This window comes from Gallinula chloropus (assembly GCF_964237585.1).
Source record: "Gallinula chloropus genome assembly, chromosome: 4".
In the NCBI taxonomy this organism is placed as follows: domain Eukaryota; kingdom Metazoa; phylum Chordata; class Aves; order Gruiformes; family Rallidae; genus Gallinula; species Gallinula chloropus.
Window position 1 is genome coordinate 2,835,082 of NC_140088.1, and position 25,974 is coordinate 2,861,055.

Consider the following 25,974-nt stretch of genomic DNA (forward strand, 5'->3'; position numbering starts at 1 on the left):
GCCAGGAAATAATTAGGCTCACTTGACTCTTTTAAAGAGAAAGAAATTCCTCAGAAGCCATAAGATTTTAGCCTGGTACGGAAGGAACAATGAATAAACCATTCTCATGGGATGCCAACACAGGGTGTGAGATCTCAGTGTAAGAGGTCAAAGCCAAAGAACATTTTAATGAAAACCCTTGACAACTAATGAAAATCTTTTGCTGGTTCAAGGAGGACTTCAAAGTGGCAGAGCTGTCACAGAAGGAATAGCAGTCTTACAAATAATTTATTAGGTGAATACACCTAGGGAAAAAGGGTATTCTGCTGAAGCAAGTACTGTATCCCATTGAATGCTTTGGAAGCATATCTCCATTTGGCACTGCAGAATGTAACACCATGTGGAGAAACTTCAATAAGGCATTGCAAGGGCATTGAAAAGCCTTAGCATGTTAAGAAATAGCTTCGTTTAGAATAAAAAGCTCTGACTGACATCATTTTTTACTCTCGCTGCAATGGCTGAAGATGTTAGCATCCCCAGCTGTCCCTCTCACCCACCAGCCAGAAGTTAGTTCCCCTGCAGCAAGGACAACAAAGAAGAACGTATGTCCATTCCTCCTCAGCTCCAATTCAGCAACCAGCGTGCCGAGTAACCTGCTCATCTAAAGGGGCTGGTGCTGTGGCAGAGTCTGTGACCTGAAGCAGCTCAGGCACAAGTGTATGTCCCGATCTGTCAACTCTGCCAGGAGGCAGCTTAAAGGGGTGGTCAGAGACATGTGAATGATGACCTACTAAATGCCAAAATTCAATGAGGAAGGGCTTTGAGTCCTGAAAATTGAAACTTTGCCATGTCTTTGACTCCGCTACTGAAGCTGGACACCTGCTTCATCTGTTCACCTGTACCAGCCTCAAACCCTTGCTACCTCTTGAAGTCGGGTACAGTATAACCTCATTAACAACAGCATCATGTTAACATGCTCCCACACGTTAACCATTTCATCTGAGACAATGTTCCCTGCTTCTCAATAAGCAATGTGACATTTTAATATGGAGAACGTTTTCCACTGCATAAAGTGAGTTAATTTAGATGTAGTTTGGACATCGCTTCACTGCTGTCCAGACCTAGTTGTCGCTCTCTGACAGAATAAAATAAGAACTTCCCCCACACACCTACTGTCTCTAGAAAAGAACAGCTTACACATGTTGAGAAGATACTCCAAGTACAACCACGAAATCCAGACAGGGAAGATTGTCTTCTATCACCGCACACAATTTGTGTGTTAGAAGAGGCCACGGTTGAAGTGAGGAAATAGTCTTATTCAGATCATTTGACTATTTAACAACCTTTTTTTAACTAAGTGATTTCAGGATGTCCTGATGCAATGACAACTTGGTTAATTATATCCTGCTTCTGCATGTTTTTGTTTCTTGCTTCACAGACATACTGAAAGCATCTTCAGTTGCCATCCCAAACTACGACAGATTTAACTATTATTAAACACTAATTAGGTGCTAACCTAAAATTAACTCTTTAGCCATGATGAAAAAAAAAATAAATCCTTAGATATGGCCTGTAAGGTGCTTCAGAAAGAAACTTTGTTCATGCCTGTTTTCATTGCTGTTAGCATCCATACTCAGCACTCCCATAGGTGCCACATCATCGGTCCTAGAAACTGGAGCCTTTGGACAAGGGGATCTGAAATCCACCCATTTGCCTTGCTACAGAACAAAGAATCACAGCTCTACCCAGTGAGATTTGGCTGAAAGGACTGTTTCAGGTAACTCCCTCTACTTGGCACTATGTCAAAGGCATCAACTGAATTACGAGTTTCCCCAAATTACACACAAGTAGGAAAGCAAATTCTGTGTCTAGACCCAGGGATGGCTGAATTCTTGCACACTGTCTGATGCCAAAAGCGGCCAATCAAGTTAAATTGGCTTCCTGATTCTGCCATGTGGTTAACAGCCTAAATTTCACTGCTCTGTGCAAATGAGAATCAGGCCAGGTGCATTAAAGAGAGCAGAAATGGCACCTGGAACAAGAAGACCCTGTTAGATGAACAATCCTGACAAACTGTGATCAGAAAAAATACTGTTCCATTACAGACAACATAACAGAGATATAGGACAGTACCTGTTTAATTCCTCCATATCTCTTCCAGGATATATCTACAACCTCCAGTAACAGGTGCTTGTGAGCATGGTCTACTTCAGTCATGTGAATTTTCTGTTACAGCATTGCTTGGTGTTTTCAGAAGGGACAGACATTTTCAAAAACTTCCATTATTTGATAGTTTTTAGAACTGGTTACCAGATTTTTTTACACAAAGGTTTTAATTGAAGAAAATTGCTTCTAGGATCAGGGGGTATTGGCTATTCATGATCACTGATTTCTTTGACAATTTTGAAACCAGAACTCATATTATGGATTTTACCATCATTTTTATCTGTACGTCTCAAAAAAGTCAGAAAGTTGTTATTTTCTAAACCCTGCACTTCCACACAGGTAGAACTGAAAAAATTACCCATGAATGATAAAAAATAATTAAACATAAAGTTATTAGCCCTTCCCTTTTCAGAAAGAGGGGTATTTTTGTGTTTGTTTTTTCCTTTCAAAAAGTCTTCTTTGACAGCAAAAGGGAAAAGAAACGACAGTCGTCTCAGGCTGATTTTACGTCTTTGCCTTCTATGGATGAACCTGCACAGGACTGACTTGCAACATGACGAAGTTATGATTCAGCCCTAATAGAAGCCTCCCTAGAGTTCCACAGGAAAAGAAACTGATCATACAAATGAAACACACTGATAGAAGGAGAGGGTTTCTAGTTCAAAGGGATGTAATTACCAAGTGGATTTCTGATTTCTAGGTGAAGTGTATAGGTGTTTTGAGTTAATAATTCACTATGACTTCCCACATCCTTATTCCAAATTTATGGACCATTGCAGGTAGATGGGTTCCTGAGCTGAAAAGCTCTCAGTGCCAAGGCAATACACTTGACAGGTACTGCAAATGCAACTTACCATATAGAGCTTAGCTGTACCCCTGGATAACAGTAACCGCTCCTCTTGTTTTGTATGTAACACCCCATTGGAAGAAATGGGGCATTTCAACAACATTGCCTAAGCACTGTCACACCTTTCACTGCCCCCACAGAAGTTGCCTCCCAGCTTTAAAAGGACAAAAAGCAAGCAAAGAACAGTTAACAATGGAAAAAGAAGTTCAAAAAAAAAGAAATCCCAAATCCTCCTGACCTTCAGCTATTGCTGTCATTAAATCAGGTTTGAATGGAAGAAAAAGAGTCAGTAAATTCAAGACGAGGAAAACTGACAGAAGCAGAGGGACAGCCAGCCTGTGCCATTACCTCCTTCTGCCTCTAGAACAATCCTTGGTGTTGTAAACTGTTATTTACATCCTCTGCCATGTTCAATCTCCAATTCTGTCAGAGATGGAGATGACATTGCCCTGCTTTCACCCTATTTCTCCTCTCCCAGCAGAAGCGCTGATGCCATTTAACTTTCTAATTCTCTGGCTGTCTTTGATGCCTGGTGTCAACCACTACAACAGTAAGCAAAAGAACATAAATCCTTGCCAAGAGTCACAGCAAAAGAGCTTCCCAAGCTTCACCAAAGAAAATCTGGCCTCGTGGAAGTAGGAGGACAGTTCAGACTCTGAATCTGATCCAGGAACCCAGCTGGTACTGCACAACAAAAGCCATCATCAAAAGAGCAAGGTGCAGACTGCAGGAGTGCAACTCCCTCCAACTGACACAGCATTTCCTACGACAAAGTGATTATTGCCAATCCTGACTCTTGCAATCCACAGCCAACCTCTTGCCCTCCTTCTCGGTTCTTGCCAACTTCCTCCCTCCCTCTCCTCCCCCCAGGAATCACATGGAGCAAAAACCAACACCATTTCCATGGCTTCACTGAAGAAAGGACAAAACAAACAACTTGCAAGCATCAGGCCTTAGCTGAGAGGCAGCCAGAGAGACTCCAAGAGAGACTCCAAGCCTTTTTGCAGCAGATTGTAAGAGGTTCTTGCTTCTTGCCAGGGCAACTAATGCTGCAGCCAAACAACCAGAAATTTCTGTGCTGTGCTTGAGTCCATAAACAGAAGGACAACGTGTAATCAGCCACCTGAGCACCAAAGAATTATTAATCTTCAAGCAAGCAACAATCTTTCACGATTAGTCAGATATGCGGGTGGAAGAAGTCCTCTACAGGGAGGACTCATTGCAGGATTTCTTTTTGACATACACAACCCTCTTTCTTCCTCCTATCCATCTATCTCACCATCCTTTCCACCCTGGCACTCTTACTTGTGTCTAACAGCTGTAAATCCTACCTGGCGGCTGATCCCCAGCACCCGCACATGGCTCTGTTAAAGAGCAGGGCCAGCTGCCCTCCTGGCTCTGGATGAATCATGGAATCATAGACTGGCATGGGTTGGAAGGGACCCCAAGGATCCCAGAGCTCCAACCCCCCTGCCACAGGCAGGGACACCAACCTCCAGGCCTGGAGCTACACAAGGTTGCTCAGGGCCCCATCCAACCTGACCTTGAACACCCCCAGGGACAGGGCATCCACCCCCTCTCTGGGCAGCCTGTTCCAGCCCCTCACCACTCTCTGTAAAAAGCTTCCCCCTAATATCTAACCTAAACCTTTCTTCCTTTAATTTTAATCCATTGCCCCTTGTCCTGCCATAAAAAGTTGAATCCCCTCCTGTTCCTCTGCTCCCTTCAGGCACTGGGAGGCTGCAATGAGGTTCCCCTGCAGCCTTCTCTTCTCCAGGCTGACCCAGCCCAGCTCCTCCAGCCTCTCCTTGTAGGGGAGGTGCTCCAGACCTCTAATCATCTTTGTGGCTCCTCTGAACCCCCTCCAACATTTCTACATCTTTCTTGCATTGTGGGCCCCAGACCTGGACACAGGACTCCAGATGGGGCCTCAGGAGGGCAGAGTAGAGAGGGAAGCCCATAAACCCATAAGCTCTGTGGCACAGGTCCTCCTTGAGCACTGTTAAAGCTGAAAGCCTTCAGGGACTACAGAGGAGCAAGCTGTATTATTCTGACCTGCTCAGCATATCTGCATTTCTAAATTACATTCCCAGGAGCTGCTAAATTTTAGGACAAGACAAACTGGTGACAGCAGCAGTGACCTGACCAAGGGCTGCTCACCAGCTTAAGACCAGCCTCAGCTCATTACACAAAGTCTCAAGCGCAACAGAGCAAACGGGAACGCATTAGGCAGTGAGAGGACAACTTAAGTAGTATATGGGACTACTGTGAGTGGAGGAGTTGCATGTATCAGGGGTACAGAATCAGTTTTAGTTGGCTTTTCTATGAGTATCTCTAATGAGGTTATGTCTACAATAATGAAACAAACCTGGGCACTAGAGACCTACATGCTAATATAAGTGTTCATACAAACACTGAGCGTTGCTTTAGCAGAGAACAACTGGATTAACTGCTGCCTAAATGTAATCAGCTGGGAACTAAGATAATTATGCTTTAGATTTGGACCCTAAGCATATTTGCAAGTCTTGAATCTACCCTGCAAAGGAAGAGGACATTGTGGCAATGCACCCACAACAAAGAGTAATAAAGCAGATTGCAGGGAACACTGATTTTCCAAAAAACCCCACCCTTCTATACCACAGATATTGTTGCTTCTCTTTCTTTTTTGATATTCACCACTATTTCACCACGAGAGTTTTATTGAAACGAGCAGTCACACTTGTTCAAACAGCCAAAATGCTGAAATAAGGAAAGAGGCGGCGTGATCATTAATCCCAAACAAATCTATGCCTTTGTTACAGCTACTGTTCTCTGCATTCCTCTTCTCACAGAGAAAATAAAATAAGGTGTGACCTCTCAATTACTGTACCTTTAGTCTGTTTTCTTAAAATCCTGAGGAAACAAGATATTTGGAATCCCTGCTCACTCATTCATAAGACAGGCTTCCTACTTCAATCTAAGCCATGCCCCATTGGAAGCACCCATTTCTGCTCTATACTGCACACAAATGTAGGATCAAGCTGAAACTACAGGGCCACAGTACCACTGTGAAAGACCTAGGCCAAGGGCCAGGCAGGAGGGAGAGGGAAGAAGACACCTCCAGAGGGAATATACAAAGTATTAGCCATACTACCAGAATCGTGCCTGTGAGCATGACTCTGTGACAGACAAAGGAGCACTGTGTCCTTAGTTTACTCTGCAGGAAAAGTAAAGAACCCGTTAGAGGGCAGGTTTGTCAGCAGTTGCTGACTGAAGTGAGTTGGGCTTAGAAAGTGATAGTTCCTGGTTCAGGACCTGTGTTCAGCCTGCTACAGCTTCTTGGTTTTCTAGCTAAAATGCTACAACCCCAAAGTAGCTCAGCAGCTCACCTCCTTCTGCAGAATGCCTGTGCTCCACTTGCTGTGGCCTGCCCCATTCATCTTCTTGCCATCAAATCTGCTCTCACCTCTCGCTTCCTGCTGTGTCAGTACATTAAGTTCTTCTAACAGGAGGAAAATATATTAAAGGAATAATAATAACACTGATAACGATAGTCTAAGAAATACATATTTCTTTCTCCATATTTCCCCTCGTTCGATTAGTTTCCCAGCAAGAGCAGCATTAATCACTGGGGCAACAGGTAAAAGATAAAGACCAATTTGAATTTTGCTGTGTGCTACTGAGTGTGTATGTGTGTGCTCAGACAGCAGGGAGGGAGGCAGCAGGATAATCTGTCATTCTGTATATTTATACCGCCGGAGTCGGTCAGGACTGGTTCTCCATTGTTACCACAGATTAAGATCATTCATGTCCTTATACTTTCATTGGAGGTCATCTTTCAGGAAAAAAAAGGACATTATGGCTAAGCTATATATTGTGCAAATCTCACTGTATGGCCTGAACACTGAGGCTATTGCTTGCATGTTAGAATACCACATTTAGTAGTTTTTTTGCTCCTGACCAGACCTGACTCCTTTTGCACTAAGAATGAGGTTTCATGCTCCAAAATAGTTACTAGAAAAAAAGCTGTTGCATGTGAGATGAAGAAATGGGTTTAGATGATCTTAGTACAAAGATACAAGTGTCCAGCTCTGCCTTTAAACTGCTGTGGAAGAAGCCATGTGTCCTCAGATCTCACTGCCAGCAGTTCTACTGAAATGAATCCTTGCCAGCTTGGCACAAAAAGACTTTATCCCTGGGGACGATGGAGTGTGGAACAAAGCCTAGTTTAAAAAGTAGATGAGTGCTTACTAAGCCATATGGGTATGAGTTTCTTCTCCAAACCTCTGTCTATCCAAAACAGAGCCCCATCCTATCACTTCTAGCCATGTCACTCTCCATCTTTAAATCTTGCTGTTTTCTTTCCATATTTCTAGGAGATAAATGTATCTTGTCCTTTGGATCTTAGCTCCTTGTCTGCACTTCAGTATTTATCCTACCTCTCCACTTTCATCCATTTAGCTGTTAGAAGTCTCTGGCCCACGCCTCCTGTGTCCTTACCAATGAAGTTGTCTCTGCAATTGAATTTCCTTAAGCACACCCAGTATGAGACACAGCAAAAGGAGCAGCACAGCACCAGTGGAAAACTCAGTTCTGAGGGAAGATGGTCCCTTCATGAGCTGTATAAGAATGAAGAACCAATAGACCAAATTTTCTCCAAAAACACACTATGAAAAAGAAGATGGGGAGAATTTGCATCCTATACAATACCTAGAGAACTAGCATCCAAGTTCTCACCCCTTTTGCTTTATTTTCCTGCTAAAGTTTTGTGGAAACAAATTCTTATCTTTCAGAGTATATTAGAAGTAATTTTGCAATCAAAATGAACAACATCCCATCTACTCACATGCCATCTAGGGAAGGAGAGCAAGGATTAGCCTGTCTTGCTAATCGCTACCTTTAAAAGCCACACTGTGACAGACCCATCTTGCAAATTGGTGACAACTCATCCCACAGATGAAAAAGAAACTAGCAGAAATCCTTCTGTTTCTGCTACTTAACACTACCATCATTCTACAGAAAACCCAAGGCATTAATTATATGGTTTCAGAAAGAGAGTCTGTCACAACAGCATGGCTGCGTTTCTAATTTCTGCACATTCATTCAAATACAGGGTAGGAAAGGTAAATGGTATGTTCCCAGCTCTCAGTCTTAAAAAAACCTAAAAATACTCCACCCACCCCACTTACCTCCCAAAAACACCCCAACAAACCATTCCCAAAAATCTAAAATGGATCTACATGCTCTGGAACTACTCTGACAAGTGCCTGGAGCTTTGAGGCATTTCCCTTAAGTATACAAATCGCAAGCTGAGCAGATATGTGAGCAAAATATGAGCAAATCCTCAAATTACATTTGAGCTATAACCATTGATTCTACTCCATTTATTTCTAAGCAGTTTTGCAGCACTGAATCTCTTCAACACCTTTTGGTGCTGCACAACCATTCTAGAACAAGACGCTTTTCCTATCCTTTCATTTGGCTTGTGATCAAGTGCACAGTGAACTATAAGTAGCTCCTGAGTACTGTAATAATCAAATTTTGAAAATAATCTTCCACATGACTCTGAAGAATCGTTTTTGGCAGGTCAAATGACATGTCTAAATACACAAAGGGATACTGTGTCCTGGAAAATCAGAAAAGTACAGGCTGATGTTATTAAGGGTACCTTGTGAGAAATACATGCCTATTTGAAGAAAGCAGGTATCAGTTTACTACAGCTGTTGTTAGAGGTTTTTATCCTTTTATTACAGAAAAAGGGCATGCTTTTTGGTTGTCTAAAATCAAGGAAGCATTTCAAGAAGTTCTTGATCACTATAAAAAAGATTAACAGAGAATATTTTAAAAAATTTTGACATTCTAGGAACGTGCTAGAACAGCCCGCCCTTCACATGCTGGACCAAATCTTCATTACCAAAAATTGCAGTAGAACAGAACTGAGCTCATGTGTCAAAAACACCAGCCAAGACTTTGCTGCAAGTCCCAAGTGACCGTTCAGACCTGCAGAATAAAGGCAATGTAAATCTGACCCTTGTAGAAAGGAAGCAGCTCACTCAGGCCTCCTGCAAACTGTTAGTCTGAAGAAATGAAACAACGTGGGTCCCGGCAGAACACGTAGAGGAGTGGCTGGAGTACATAACACCAGGTTATCCACAGACTGAGTGTAAGCTGTATATTGAGAAATAGCACTACGCGTCAAGTCATGGCGCTCGAGGTTGCCACACACATTCCATCAGATCCCTCCCCTGGAGCCACGAAGGAGTAGTCACCATTTGGAGTCAACAACGGTTACCAAGCTAAATGTGCAGATATCCCTGGTGGTAATGTCAACAAATGACAGCATACACCAGCATATGCATGAGCTGTTTTACAAATACAACCTTCTTTATTACTGTAATTATGCTTCGCAGAAATACAAGGCTGAGCTTATTTCCATCATCAGTACTTGTCAGCAGTTGGGAGTGTAGGCAGCTCCTGAAAAAATTTTACAGTAAAATCAATTCTCTTTCTGGATGAGTACTGAACTCCAGGTTCACTATGGCACTTCCAGAAGTGCAGCACATTTGTCTTCTGAAGAAAGTTAATGAAATAATATACTCTTATTTTTTTAGATGATATGAGCTTTATAGGTGTTCTGATCACTGCATCAGTAAGTATAATTTATATACAAGCCTACACCCCCATCCAATATTCAAGTAAAACTTGGAGAGTATTTTTGTCCCTTTCCCATACAAAACATTATCATATCATATACGTGTTTCTGGCTAGGTAGCTGCTACATTACACACCAAAGATTCTGTCTTTCAGTGTGCACTATAGCTATTTTGAGATTACACCCTTGTGAAGTATTTAGAGGTCATTTGGTATTATTGAATTAATCACACTGTAACCTACGAGAACAATAGCCTGAATGAAAATTTTCCCCATATTTGGATTCTTCCTTCCAATCTCTGCTTTCTTTCTCTGCTCAAACCATGACAACATCTCAATCATCACAGAAGAGATGTGACTGTGAATAAGTAGATGTCATTTTGTGGATTTCACTGCAGTAAATGCAACTTTAGCATCTCACTCAACATAACTACAGTGCAGGAGAAAGGATTCTGCTCTGAAAGATGGTACAAGCTTTGGTCTCTTTAAGAAAAAACAGTTGAGGAAGAAGCAGGAGAGGAAGGATAAGAGCCAGACTTTGTGATTCTCAACGGTACCAATGGGCCAAGGAAGTCGGTCTTTAAAGCAAAGACTCATCAAAAGCTTTTTTTTCATTAGAGCTTTGCAGTCATGGGATGAAAATGTCACTAGTGACTTATAAGAAGCACAAAGTAAATTAAAGGCCAATTTCTTTCCCCCCCAAATTATTATCTATGAGTGTAAAAGAAAGTTCCTAGGCAAGACCAAGGGTGAGACAATTGTATTTGTCTTAGCTGACACTGAAAGTCTAATTAGACTGAAAAATCTTCTGTGCTGTTTTCCTTTGTGATATACATGGTAAGAAAGGATTTAGCCTGGAGATGCACGTTATGGAAAGACATTAATCAAGATTATTGGAACCTCAATTGAAAACACTCTTAGAAAGCTGGAAAGCCTAATGGTTAAAAAAAAAAGGCACAGACTCTTATTCTGAGCTATGCCAATGGGTAGAATTTGCCATATGGATAATGGGCAGATCCCCTCCTCAATGCCTCAGAAAGAACATTTTGCATATTATACACTGTCAATCTGCGACCCTAAGATCACATCTGAAAACACCCACAAGTAATTTATTCTTTTCACCTCCAAGCTACAGTTTGGCAAATATTATCCTCATTTTAAAGATCAAGAAGTTGAGACATGCCCTGGATCTGTAACAGAATACACATTTTCTGGTTCCTCACAGAGAGCATAACCAGAAGTCCACCCATACTCTCAGAAGTGTTCTTAATCTCTTTTTCACAGCAAAGTCTCAGCCTCAGTCTTCACTGGCAAGTGGTCTAGCCACACTGCCTATGTCACAGAAAGCAAAGGCAGGCACTGTGATAATGAAGAACTGCTCACTGTAGGAGACCAAGTTCAAGACCATCTCAAGAACCTCTAGGTGCACAAGACCTGATGAGTTGATGAGTTGAATCCACAGGTCCTGAGGGATGAAGTTCCACAGTTCCACAGGTAGATGAAGTGTGCTTTAAATGGAAGATTCAAGTATCACCATGCATGCTTTTCTAGACTAGCTTTAATTAGTAATTAACTTTAAAAATGTCTTAACACAAGTCATTTGAAAATGGAATGACTGCATATGGAAAGTCTCCTAAAAAGCTCTGAGCAGTAACTCAGCAAATAAATTCTGAGCATGTAAGCAGCTGACATGGAAGCAGACACCAGGAGAATGTAACTTTAATTTTCCAAACGTCTCCCAATCCCAGAAATCCTGAACTACTTCACTAATAATTGAACTTGGGCTTTAAATCAGGAAACATGGACATGTTGGAGTCCAGGATCTTTAACAACTGTGAGAAACATGCAGCCTTGTCAGAATACCACATGACATTGTACAGTGACTCTCACCTAATAGCAGACTGGTACATGACCACAGAGCTAACAGCCTCTGTAGGGTAATGTGGCAAAGCAGGAGTCCCAGAGAGGGTATTGCTATTATTATTACCATAGGAGAATCTGGTGTGTCAAGGTCCTGAGACTAGCAGCAGGAATTTAGTACAAGAAGTCACTAGTGAACAGATCATGCTTGAATCCAGAACAAAACCATGTGTGAGAAGGTAAATCAGCATTTCCACTCAGGGGCAGCAGAGTACAAGCAGAATTTGCAACTCACTGCACCAAACATGAATTGAAAAGACAACTTCTCTCTCCTTCCCAGTTAACAGGCCTTTGTTATCATTCTTCAAGGCCTCTCTGAAGGATATTTAAATCGCAGAAATGATCCTTTCAGTAGAAGATACAGCCATACATCTCAACTGGGTCTCAATCAAATCCTTCCTGTCCTCCACTGATATAAGTTTCCCTGCCTTGCAGGAGTGTTGTTAAATATTTTACACCAAAACGAAGTTATAGACATTTTAAATGCCTATAGCATTGCCACCACATACTTCCTGTAGGAATAGTTTCTCAATTCTCTTTGCACTGGATGTTTGTCCAGGACTATTTGGGAACTTCACAAATTACAAAGCATGTCAGGGGGCTGGAGCCTGATGATCTTTAAGGTCCCTTCCAACCCTAACCATTCTGTGATTCTAGAATTTATTTGTCTGTGCATATCCTGTGCATTTTTAAAGCACTTTATTCTCACAGCTGCTGTAGTCTAACTGCTCTAAACCACTCCTGGTAGTAGTCAGACTACCCAGCTGCAGGAAGTAGTGTGGCATACATTGACAGCAGAAGGAAATTTTTTAGTTATTATGTTCTTCTGTAATTCCCAACAGGTGATGTGTAAATTGAAATCCCACAGAAATTCCCTTGGACTTTTTTATCACTTTGGGATTACAGATTTGGTAATCTGCACAAGCTTTATGTGCATTTCAAAAATGAGAAGTTTTAGTTACACATGAAAATAAGTAATAGAAATAGCACAGATACTTCTACTATAGTAAGAACAATAATTCTCAATTCTGTCTATTTTGCATTAGATGTTTTACTTTCACTTTTATCAAGCTTGGTATATCTATAATGAGCCAGAACCCTTTTGTGCTAAGTAGAATACACATGCAGAATAAAAATTATATTTTGAACCCAAGGAGCCTGCAATCCATAAAACAAGAGCCTAAAACAAGATATCACATATAGATACAGAAAGATGGAGAATATGAAAACAAAAAATGTGACAACATTGATTAGCTTGCCTTAAATAAACAGCTGCCTTAAACTGTCATCAGTTTAACCACTGGCAAACTTTTGGCATACATCATGATGAAAGGAGGCTTTCCATGGGATTAGAAGAATAACCTGCTGTTACCTTGTGGATGGTAACAAGAAGCAGAAAGATTCCTATGATCATAACTGAGAAATGAGTAAAAAAAGTGCTTGAATTGCCCTGATCAGAATGGAGAAAGAAGAGGCTACATTGTGAAAGGCCTTGAAAGTGAAGAAAAATTGTTTATTTCTGAGCAGAGAACGAGAAGAGAAAGCTGGAGTAAGGTAATAACTAACTGTATTTGTACTGCTCATAGCCTTAGGTAGCTATATTTTACATTCCCCAAAGAACAAACTTGTTCTATTAGATTTTTCCACCACTTAGATCTAAAATTGTAAGCAGGCTTGACAATGGAGATGTTGAACACAAGCAAGATAAAATAACCATTAGACATCTGAAAACCACAGCTGGAGATACTGCCCAAATGGAAAAAGACAATTTCTTCTCACTCTCACCACACAAATAACGCGACTTAAGCTGACAGAATCAAATTCTACCAAGAGTAAGGAAGAAACACAAGCCATCTGTGCTGTGACAGCAATAAACCCGCCTGATATTGAAATGCAGAAAGTTGTAATGGAGGTACATATTGACCTTTATCTTTCTTTCAGTGGGTAGCATGAAGTGTCAAAGAGTTATTGCTTTAATATCAGCTGAGATGAAGCCATTTGTTGTGGTGCATGTGTATCCAGGAAATCACTGCTCTAACCATGTTTTTAGAAGCACTTTGACACTTTATTAAATCTTCTTGATGCTCTTTCAGCACACAGTGGTCTCTGCAGGCTGAGTGAACTGCCACACAGGTTAGGCAGGAAGCTTTCTGAAAGATTTTCTCTTCAAGTAAGCCAGGGTCATTTCCAGGTTGACCCACCTGGTACAGTGCTACTCTTTGTTACACTCCTATAGCTAAACACAGTTCTGCTGCCCTTATAAATTACAGAAAATGTCCAATAAACTAACAGTGGCAGGATCAGGACCACATCTCCATTTTTCTGGAGATGTGATCACACAAAGATTTGCTCTTGAAATTGGAGCTAGCCATTAAGGAGAAGGACCTGTAAATCTTTCCCCTCATTTAGCTAAGACTTTACAGATCACCTATTGGGTGTTTGAGGCTAACAACTCAGTCCCAGTCCTGCTGCCAAGTGGATTTACAGAGTACCAACGAGGACAATGTTGAACCTTGACTTGGAATTAATTACTATAATAGACAGAAATTCCACTGCAGCCAGAGGTACCTCACATAATCACTGAATGGTTGTGGTTGGAAGGTATGGAAGGGGCCTCTGAAGGTCATCCAAAATCAGTTGCCCAGGACTATGTGCAGACAGTTTTTGAATAGATACAAGGCTGGGGACTCCACAACATCTCTGGGCAACCTGTGCCAGTGCTTAGTCATCCTCACAGTAAAAAAATGTTTTCTGATGTTTAGAGGGAACCTCCTGGGTTTCATTTCCATTACCTCTGGTATTGCCATTGGGCACCACTGTTGTCTTTATTACTCCCCCTTCAGGCATTTGTACATATTGCTAAAATTCCCCCCAAGACTTCCTTTCTCTGAACAGACCCAGCTCTCTAAGCCTTTTCTCACAAGAGAAATGCTCCAGTCCCTTCATCATGTTAGAGGCTTTTTGCTGGACTGACTCCAGTAGTTCCATCTCTTTTGTACTGGAAAGCAAAGAACTGGCCACAATACTCCAAGTGTGGTCTGACCTCCTACATAATTAAGAGGAGGATTTTTGTGTTTTCTTATCCTAAGTGACTGGGAATAGATTCAAAATGATGAGAACAGTCGTATATATACACAACTCAGTCAACAGCTAATTAAACTTTCTGAAGCAGTTAGAAAACAAGCACACAACTTGTATGATTACAGATTTCAGAGTCCTTGGTTTTGTTAAGGTCCTCTGTCCCAAGCAACAGAAATTGTTTCAGGGGAGCAGATGGAATAATTTCTTTTTTTTTTTTTTTTCTTTCTCCAACTAGACAACAACATACCTTTCCCTGCAAGTTTAATAAAGGCACACTCTGATCAACAATCGCTCACCAGTGTCTCCGCCACTGTACACTGGTGTCACTGAGAATGTGTTGATTTCTAGAGGATGAGGTTCTGATGTAAATAAAGTTTTTAAAACACGTTTCACCCTAGTTGATAACACGACAGTATGCTACTGAAATAATTTTCAAAATCGGATCCATTGCTCAGACTGGTTATTTACATGATTCTTTTCTATGCACAGACAGGAAGAGCCAATTTAATGTGTTAATTTCTAATCAATACTGCATTCTGGCTGCCACAAGATGTTCCAGAACAACTGCATTTTTAGGACTGAAAATACTACATTAGCACAACCAAGACCCATTTTCATTTTTATGGTAGGAACGATGGTTACCAAAGACCTTTCAACTGCTTTGTGTTTGTACACATATTTTGCAAGGAAATGATCTTGATACCATTTCTTTAAAGTTTTCTACAGGAAGGCTGTAAAAGGAAAATGAAAAATGGCTGTACCTGGAAGTAATGCTCCATTGCTTTTCTCCCCATTATAAACTTCATTGTTGCATCAGTACAAAGTGTCATAATAATAAATAACCACACACCCGCCCCTCATTAAGCTTTGTAACTCTCTTGGGAATACATTTCCTCACATACAGAACCACAGAAACACAGTTACAAGCATGTTCTCATTCACAGTGGGGCAATCTTATGTAAATGGGGTTGCACTAGAACAGGAGCAAAACCTGTCCCCATTATCACATACATGTGCCATAATAATTTATCCAGCTGTTTGTTCACCAGCACAGGATAACAACATTTTGAGGTAACTTACCCTGTACAATATTACTGAAACAGTTATATGGAGCATGGTTCAGAAAACATGGTTCCCATGAGTTCAGAAGTGAGCAGCAAAACAAAAGACTGATTATTTAAGAGTGAAAGGAAATGCAAAGACTAATTGACTTACCTGGATGCTGGGTGGTGAACGATTTTTGCGGGTTGTAGTGGTGGCCATCGTAGTCGTGGTTTCCATGACTGTCGTAGACATTTCTGGTGGCACAGATGTTGTGGGTGTTGTTCCCAGGATGGAAGGGACTTCCCCAACGAGTCGGACACTTCCATTGATTTTAATGTTGGGGTTGTTCTCTGCTGCCATGTTCAGCACTTTCAAGCCATTGTAATAGAGACCGGAGAGCTGGCCTTGGAAAAGACGCCCTCTGTCCTTCCCTCCTATGGCTATTTGCGCCTGGGTGTTGAAGATCGTTAACTGTCGTCCTAGTGAGGGGGGGGTGAATAACATTATTGCCAGACATTTCCTTCACTTTGCATCTTACACCGAGTCCTGGCCAGAAATGATGGACAACAAAGAAGTAGATTCATTCTTGGTAGTGTTTGTGATGCCTGTAGAAATACTGTATGGAAATACGCTGCCTGACACTCATTAAGAAAATTAGCCTGACAGCAAGAACAGCTAAAACTGAACCTCATACTTCACTATCCACTCACATGTCAAAACTCCTCCAGAGTTGTGACTCAGTTGGAAATTTGAACCCACTCTTTTAGAGTTAGACTCGCTTTAGACTACCATTGAGGCTTCAGTATGTGGCTAATTTTCTACTATCTCTTCAGACTGCCGTACCTGTCAAGCTTTAGCCCATAAATAAACCTATTTTGACTGGTCAAAGAATGGGATTAACTCATAAAGCTATTTTTAATAATGCAAAGGTTTTAAAGGGTGGCTTGAGGACAGTAAAACATCAGAAAAAAAAAATTGATGGTTATAGAAGGAGTGTGTAGGAATTTTAAGACAGAATCAGTTGTGATCTTCTACCTGTAAATTTTGTGCTGTGAAGACTCACAAAGCTAAAATCACAAAACACCAAATGCAAACATTTGTGATGTCTCTGAAAGAGCAAAGTTTTTGAAGCAGCAAGGATACCATAGGGCTTAAGATGGTTAAGCCCCAAAATGCCTTACATGTGACTCACCCCTTACAGACAGCGAAATTCAAACGTAGGCAAGTTAAGTGGCTTACTCAAGGTAACATCTTGAGTGTTAGGAGTGGTCTAATACAATATATAATGAAAAACATATTTATTAAAACTAAATACACCTCGTTCTGCTGGACACTTAAATCATATTCAGCCTGGACTGCTCCATAAATACTGCTTATGTCCCAGGCTGCACTAGGCTGACTATGTTAAGAAGCAAATTGCTTCATGCAGTGCAAAGGCAGTGGCTGTAATGTCACCATTCCTCAGAACATTAGGGGCATGCCACCTGGAATCTGTTGAGTTAACAGATAACCAGACGTGGCAGAGCTCAGAAGGGTTATCAATGCAGCATCAAGTCAGTCATTGTTCAGAACTCTACTGTGTTTTCACATTTTTAGGAAGTTTGTACCACATGTCCCCATCCCGTTCCCACTCCCCAGTTCTCACTCACCACTTCCTCTCTCTAGTCCACCCTGAGTGGTGCAAAATGCCACCATGTAGCAAAGCACAGCCTATAACTCACTGCTCACTCGTTCACAGCCAGTGGTTAGAGTAGATCAAAATGCGAGGGGGAGCTCACCAATTTTGGTGGTCGTCGTGACGGGTCTCGAAGTCAAGTGGTGATGCGGTGTTGCATCATCTTATGGTGACAGGATGGACCATGGGGAAGAGAATGGGGACAAGAGAAGAAATGTATCTGAAAGGAGTTCCTGTCCCCAAAGAGGGCCCTAGCTAACTAAGCAAAAAATGTATGGAGAGGTGTAACATACGGACATGTGGAAGTGGGCTGCACGTCCCTTGTGCTCCTCACCCACAGATTTGTAAATGAAACACTAGGACTTGATCAGGGTGGAGTAACTGCATTGATGAAAAAAATGAGAAATAAAAATGGAGGGTATCCTTCCCCTGGAAAGTATTGAAACACCTGGCGCAACATTCTGCTTCTCAGGAAGTTTTAAACTTACCAGAGGCAATGTATGTCTATTAAAACATCAACAAACATGCACTGAAGCCACACATCCTCAGTATGCAAAACCAGAACCTTTCCTCACGTCTAAAAGGAAAATAGGATCCAATAACAGGATCTGTCAAAAGATTCATCCCTCTCAGCCCAGCTCCAGTCTGAGCTAGAGGAAACAGCACTGTACATTGTAGAAGGCCAAACTCTTATCATATACCATGCCATCAGGGCTTGCTTTTCTTCTCTGTCCTGTTAGGCTTTGGATTTTTAATAATGTGATGTCAGTTCTTTCCTATGTCATCTTCCTTTCTCCTCACATGTTCTCTCCCTCTAGCAAAAGATATTGACCTTTCAAAGTCTTCCATTTCTACTCCTTTCCTCCATTCAATCAATACCATATCATTTTTCATCTTTTACCAAATGGAAAGATGTGGGTGAATGTGGAGAATTTTTGCTCTTTCAGCTACAAACAGCTCCCCAGGCCATGATAGAAAAGGGGTTCCCTCACTTTTACGACTCTCCTCAGGATGTCATCTATTCTAAACCAAGATGATACCACAGCTTTAGACATATCTGTCATATCTCCTGCTTTCATTTCCATGTTGAAGGCTGGAAAAAAAAGATCACTTTTCCATTTCTGGGCTATCTTCTAAGACTGAAAGGAAGTGGAAACAAAGGAGGTGGCAACACTCCAGTAAAAAAAGAACTTTGACAGTGTGTTTTGGGGTCTTCCTTGTTTCTTAATTCCAGTGCAGGATTCATGCACTGCACTATATGGTTAATGCTGGAGACAGCACTGGTACAGGAATGTTGCTCACTAAAAGAACAGTCACTTGTTGGAGTCACTTACAAACTGACTTTCCCCACTCTTCAGTCTACAATGGTGTGCACGCACGTGAAGACAACAGGAAAATGTACATGGAATGAGAGGAAACTGCTGAGAGAATATACATGTAATTCTGCCACTATAGGTGTCTTCTAACCATTCTTTTGCTGATACAGTTCTGAAGCCCTTACTTCCCCTAAGTCTATTTGGCCACTGAATTTTATTCAGAAACTGTTTACATTCGTGTGTTCTACTAGGTGTGTAAGGGTTGGAGAATTACAGTCCTTCTTTTCCACAGAGCACTCTTCCTAGTGCTCTTTTAGTGTCATACTGGAGAAAAATGAGCACATTTTAGCTTCTGAGGTCTTTTATAAATATTCTGAATAGTTCAAGCTCTTGTTTCTTTGTTTGCTCTCACATTGACATCTCCATTTGGAAACTGAACACCACTAAGAAATTTCGTAGAGAAAACTCAATGACTTGTAATTTTTCCATAACCCTAGGAGAGATTTTGGGCCTGAACTTGCAAATTCCACACTAATAGTTCTTGGTTCAAAAGTACAGTTGCCCACATCAATGAGACTTCACACGTAAGTAAAAGAGATTTAAAGAATCAGGGACTTCCAGGACCAGTCCTTTTGATGAGATGCTTCTGGGTCTTTATTAGCTCATTCAACTGCAGAATAGGTAACATCTGTGTGTTGGCAGACACCATGTAATGACATCAACTGGTTTTATCACTTCTTAGGTTGAACAAATTAGGACTAATACTTTTTTTTTTTTACTCACTTGTATAATCTCAGTGAGGTTAATAGTGCTTAACATTTTACCTATTACTCAACATATAATTCAAGACTGTAAACCTGTCCCCCTCTTAAAAATATTATGAAATTGAAAAAAACCCCCACAAAACCCAGTAATGATGTCACCTCAGAAAGGTGTTTCCAAGAATGAACTATTTCATTATTATGAATAACAGTGGTACCAAAGGAAGACCAAATCTATGGCATTCAAAAAAGTCAATCAAAAGGTGTTTCATCTTACCTCACTCAAGCCAAGAACTCATATAAGCAAGATAGCTATTCTATATGCTGTCTCTTCGATGAATCTATCTATTCCTCCATCCATCGGTTCATCTTGTTCCATTTTGATAGCAAGCTACCCCTTTCACTCATCAACTTTATAGTCTTCTGACAGAAGGTTTGTATGTTACATTAATTGTTGGATGGATGACCAGATGGATGACCAGGTTGAACAGCTAGGTGAATTATTAATTCTTAGTTTTTTTTGAGTGGTACTTAAATTGCTCAAAACATCTATCTACTTTGGAATGAAGGAACAAAGCTAGATCCCTAACACAAAAGGTGAGGACTGAATTTCCTTTCACTTCTGTAAAAGCATGGCTCTAGCCTTCTACCTTAAAAACACCCAGTGCTTTGAGAGTGTCAGAACGCTCAAATATTGTCTCTTTTAGACCCTACTGTGCATGTGATTGTCTGTTCACAAAGCATCAATATGTACAAAAGGTAGACTTCAGTTCAAAACTTCAGGATGGCTTAGAAATGAAAGTGTCTTGGCATGCTTATAAGCTCAAACTTGGAGAAGCAGTGACATAAAGGATTTGGTGGAAAACCAAAAAGGAAAAAAAAAGCCAACCCAAACAAAACTACAGAAGAAAACAATGGTGGGTTTCTCAAGCACATGAATTGCACCAAGGAATTAGACATGCATCTGTTTTAACAAAATTGAGGCAATCATTGTCTTTAGTGTTAAAGGGACTTTAGCAATTCAAACTCACCAAAATTATCCTCTTTTTAGTGTTGTTTTATTTATTTATTTAAGTTTGATCTTATAAATTAACTGGGCAACCCACTGAGGCTCATAAGCATTTTCTGCATTCCCCTATCTCAGAATTTATTCATAAGGTGGCTGAATTAACTGTTCCATAAAACTCTTGTAGTCCAAAATATTTCTGCTTTAGTTACAGAAATATTTTTGTCTTTTACAAATACTTTTCCTTTAGTTACAGCATTATACCACTGTAGACAAAACCCAAAAAGCAGGCAACAGTCAGCTCTCATTGAAGTCAATGAGAACTGAGCTGCACAACACTGCAGGATCAGACCCATCATATGAAAATATTTTGACTGTAGTTGGCCACATCCTTCATGACCTTAGTTTAATTCATACTGGCTAAATCAATTTGTTAATTCAGCTGAGGACAAAAGTTTGGAACAGACCAGAAATTATATCTTTCTACTCTTATTGAACATTGGTTTTCCCTCTTGGAAAAACTGGGAACAGCTATAGTCTTAAATCAGCACAGAAAATGCAAGAGCTGAGTTCAAAGGTCACCCCTTTTATCAGCAGTACTTTCTTACAAGGAAACAAGAGAAGATTGTGTTCTGCTTTTTCTAGACTTCAAGGCAAGGAGATACAGTTTTGTTTTGTTTTTTTTTTTAAATACCACATTTAGTATAGAGGGAGAAGATCTTCCTGATCTTCGTATTACCAAGAGCCCTGTCCAAACCCTGTTGAAATCAGCAAACATCATTCTGTTACCTTCAACAGGCTTTGGAATGGGCTCTACAGCAAAGATTTCCCCCCACCTTTCAAATTCTTTGTAAAAGAACATTACTGTTCTGACACAAGTCCCATTTCAACAGGTCACAGAGTGTATGCAGAACACGCACTCCAGGCAGCTGGACATGCATGTTAACAAGTCTTTTGCTGAACTGAGGCCAATTACTCCAGGCAAACCCACAAACTTAAGTAGCACTGTCTAAGTTAAGGGAGAATGTGACCCATAACTTAGACAAAGGTATCACTTGAATGTTCCAACTGTACTCCAGACATAAAAGCACCAGAACAATTATCTTTCTCCGTCTCCCTCACTGTAGTTTAAATGAAAATGTTAAAAAATGTTTTCTTTACAACATTTTTTAAAAACATTTAATTATCTTAATACAATTAGGAAACACCCAGCCTTAGTGGCTAATCAGAGAAAAAAAGAAACTTACTGGAAGCGGTTTAACAAGTAGGTTTGAAATTGTTTTTTAAGAAAATTTTGAGGATAAAGGTATAAATGTATTTTAAAAACAAATCAAAATAGGAAAATCATGCAGTGGTTAAATTGCCATAATACATGTTGTTGCTCTTTTTCTCTTCTTCTTTGTGATTTTGTTGTTGTTGCTGCTGGTTTGTGGTTTTTGGTTTTTTTTTTTTAGAGAACATCTCCTGAATTTTTGCTTGTTTGTTTGTCATTACTATGATAGCAAGCTTAGAATTTCGTCCCTTTAACTGCATTTTAATAGCAATGTATTATAGCATGATTTATCAACATATGGCAGGTGGAAGCTGACACAAATTATAATGAAAATTAAAACAGTCATTTATGCAGCAGGCGATTATCATTTAAGAAACATTTATTTGCAGGCTTTAAAAATGAGGGTTTAGAATCAAATGGGTTTAAAATGAAAGTTTTAATGACTGTTACCTTTTTCCTGCAGCCACTCCTCTACGGGCCGGTTATATTTGAAGGGGATTTTCTGTTTTACCATTTGGAACCGTTCACTATCAGTGTTGCCTTTAAAGTTTAAAAAACAGCTTAAAAACAATCTGAAAAGTCAATGAAATAGTTAAAACATCCTAGATTTTTTAAAGGTTTTTTTTATGACCTTATTTAGCTATAAATAAGTGCATATGTGTGTACATATATATTTGACAAGAGAGATATTTATCTTTAGTAAGGTGGAGAATAGTTATACATCCAACTGCCTGAGGTTCTGGAAGGTCGAAGAAGTGAAATCCCATGACAAAGTTATCTCAGATTCTCCTCAGAGTATTTATCTCCACTGGTTATAGAAGGCACGTGTAATTTGTCTGGGACATGAGACCTCAAGTGAACTCAGTGACATGAGTTAAAATATTATGATCAGACTCTAGATCTGATTGCACAAGAACATGGCACAATATGTCAGTCACACGAGCATATGGTTAGGAGTCTTTTGATAAACCTCACCATACTAAAAGATACGTGTTAGGACTAGAAACCCAGTAAAAGGGGGAAAAAAAAAAGAAGAATGTAACAAATTGTAAGAAATTAATGCTGAAAGGATGTAATAGAATGAGTTTCAAAACCCTAAGAGTGAGAAGATGGATTGAAAAAAGGGAAGGAACATTTTAAAAGAGGAAGAGCTATTAATTAAAGATACGGGAAGACTTGTGTCCAGTTACCAAAGACTTGGGCCTGCTGCCAGAAGAAAACAGAAGCTCGGAAACTAATTTAAATGAAAGCAGAAATAATTACCCCAGATGTAAATTCTGGCAAGTACAGTTCCATTGTCTGTGTTGATGGATAACAGAATTATCCAGTAAAGTGTGTTTTGGAAGAAAGCTCTTACTACTTGTACAGTACAGAAAGGAGTAGGATTCATACAAAATCTTTGTCCAAATTTCCTGGCTACTGAACCAAATTGGGTTTTTCAGATGGGTTAGACCAACCTCAAGTAGAAAAAAGCAGTTCGGTTTGACAGTGTTAGGAGGGACAGCAAACAAGTGCCATCATTCTGCTTTTTCATTTCCTCCAGCTACAGTCACTTTCTGACTCATTCCAGCTTTTGCTTCATGTATTTCTTTTTATAAAAAAATCTTCAGTCAGATAGGCATAAGAGTGCATCTTTTGCAAGCTTCATTACAATACTGCAGAGTGAGCCCCCAGCTTACTTTATGTTACCATAAAGAGAAGTTCAGAAGATCAACAGGGCTCCAAATACATATTTTGGATAAAAGACAGTCCACGAGTCAGCAACAGCTCTGCACAATTTGCAGTGTTGCTTTTAAAATCTCATGTATAAATAACCTAACGTGGCTTCATATTTATTTGCCTTTCTGAAACAGATGCCAGAATCTTTTTTCAATGTAAAGACACATCAAGGAAAAAAGAATGTATATGACTAAACAGCTGGCAAGATGCTCCAGCCAGTCAACAACAGACAGTTTCATACTGCTGGCAATATGACTGGTAAATCTCATGTGCTTGATAATCCCTACTCTGTAATTGTTGCTTGGAAGTGCTGCCAGCCTGTGTGAGGTACCTGCTGACCACAGCTGTGTTCTCCAGCAGCATCTTGTTACTGCTGAACGTCTGGAACAGGTGAGAGGCACTATAGCAACACACCAACTATAATCCCACAGGGATTTACATGGAATAAAGCATGGACCTACTCTTAGAGAGTATTTATAAAAATCATTATCTGCATCTCTATGTCCAGCTGTAAGGAAAAGAGAAACTGGGACTTGAGATATCTCCAACTATAACAATGAAAATTTAGAAGCCTTGATGCTTATTTGGGACAAGAAGCAAAACCAAAGCAAAAACGTTTTAGAAGAGCTTTAAGTGGCCTGATTCCTTATCTTCCTGGAAAGTCATCCACATTTTTCCTTCCATGCAAGAGATCCATTGTGAGAAACTGCTATTTCTCATTGTAGAAAGATCTAATTAAGCACTAGCTGTCACACATTGATGTACCAGTTTCTCCATCCCACCTCAGATGCCTGCCATGTTCAATTGGTTACTTGGACAAACTAAAATGAAAAGATAAAATATTTGGAACACACGGTGTCAGTTTTTCAACAATGTGCTGTGATGGCTGGGAGTCACTCACAGACATTAAGTTACCTTTAAGTACATTCCCAGCTACCGTAATTAATATCAGCACCATCAAAAAGTACTAACAGTCAGTTCTGTACCTCTATGGAAACAGACTGATAAACATGAAACTTGAACCATGTTCAGTGCAGCAGCAAAGAAAAAAACTGATAAACTGCAGCTGAGAAAATAAAACAAACAAAACCCCAACCCATTTAAAGCTAGAGAGACAGAAATCACAGAATCACAAAGTTGGAAAAGCCCTTTGAAGATCATCAAGTCCAACCATTCCCATCCTAAGCTAAAACAGATCCCTGAGTACCTCATCTACCCTTTTTTTGAACACATCCAGGGAAGGTGACTCAGCCCCTCCCTGGGCAGCCTGTTCCAGCCCTGACAACTCTTTCAGTAATTTTTTTTTTTTTTCTAATATCCAATCTGCCCCTGCCCTGGGGCAGCTTCATGCCATTTCCCCTTGTCCCATCTCCTGTCCCCTGGCTGAAGAGACCATCACCCACCTCTCTACAACCTCCCTTCAGGTAGTTGTAGGTGGGGATAAGGTCTCCCCTCGGCCTCCTCTTCTCCAAGCTTCCCCAGCCTGGCTGCCCTTCTCTGGACTCACTCCAGGACCTCAATGTCCTTACGGTGAGGAGCCCAGAACTGGACCCAGCACTCGAGGTGCAGCCTCACCAATGCCCAGTACAGGGGCACAATTACCTCCCCAGACCTACTGGCCACACTGTTTTTGCTACAAGCCAGGATGCCATTGGCCTTCTTGGCCGCTTGGGCACACTGCTGGCTCATGTTCAATTGTTTTTAAAAAATCTGTTTACTAATAACAAGCTGATGACTATTGTAGGCTGGGGTCACACAGGTCAGTTGTTTCCCCAGTGTCTTAACCTAGCTAAGTCCCTTTCCTGAAATTTCTCTCACTCTTTTAAGCCTAAGGAAAATTCACTCTCACAGGACCCAGAAGCAGACCTGCTACCTTGGGCAGAACAAAACAGCAGTAATTAAGTCAAGCTCACTACAAAAATAATTTCTTTTTTAAGATTGGTTAGGATGGCACTCTGTTTATGTATTAGACCTTTGCTCAGCACACTAATCTACACTCTCCTTCACCAAACCAGTTAAATCCTGTAAATGCATTCATAGAAATCCTGCATCTCCTTTAGGATATTTTTTGTTTGTTGCAATGTGCTTATTGTTCTCTGTGTAAGAAAAGAGTATTAAGTCCTAAAAGACACTCAGGGGGTGTTTCAAGCCGTAATTTTTTCTGTTAACTCCTAAATTTCTCTGTCAACCCAGAGAGTTTAACACTTACAGAGAGTCTGCTACTCCATCTTGCACATGATACAGAAAGATACAGTTTCAGTAGAAAGGGAGGTTATTCCCCACTTTATAAAGTATGTTCTGAGCAAACACTTGGGGTCAGACGAGACTATGTTGAAGTCTTGATGTTGATGATCAAGAACAGTTTCTGCAGGGCCAAAGAAATCCTGTAACACACTTCCCTTGGAACAAAAATCTCCACTGGCTTCATTCAGTATCTACATAAGCAACCTCTTACTGGAGGCAATGAGATCTTTTTCAGAATAAAGAATGATCCTGAGTTCACAGGAACACAAGAGTCAGCCAATGGTTGGCAGGGACTGCTTCTTCCTCTATGTGG

At 40.5% G+C, this 25,974-nt stretch overlaps 1 protein-coding gene across 6 annotated transcripts in view; it reads right to left on the minus strand.

Annotated features, from left to right (window-relative positions):
- Positions 1–25,974, minus strand: part of NRXN3 (neurexin 3) — a gene marked incomplete at its 5' end in the record, with an annotated part of 932,122 nt that overhangs the window by 85,413 nt on the left and 820,735 nt on the right. For 3 of the 6 annotated variants that reach the window (XM_084263764.1, XM_084263768.1, XM_084263767.1), the window contains 2 exons: positions 15,839–16,146; positions 22,149–22,238. In XM_084263764.1, the coding sequence (XP_084119890.1) occupies positions 15,839–16,146; positions 22,149–22,238 (398 nt within the window). The remainder of the gene's footprint in view (positions 1–15,838; positions 16,147–22,148; positions 22,239–25,974) is intronic. The other 3 variants (XM_084263765.1, XM_084263766.1, XM_084263769.1) reach the window with 1 other exon arrangement.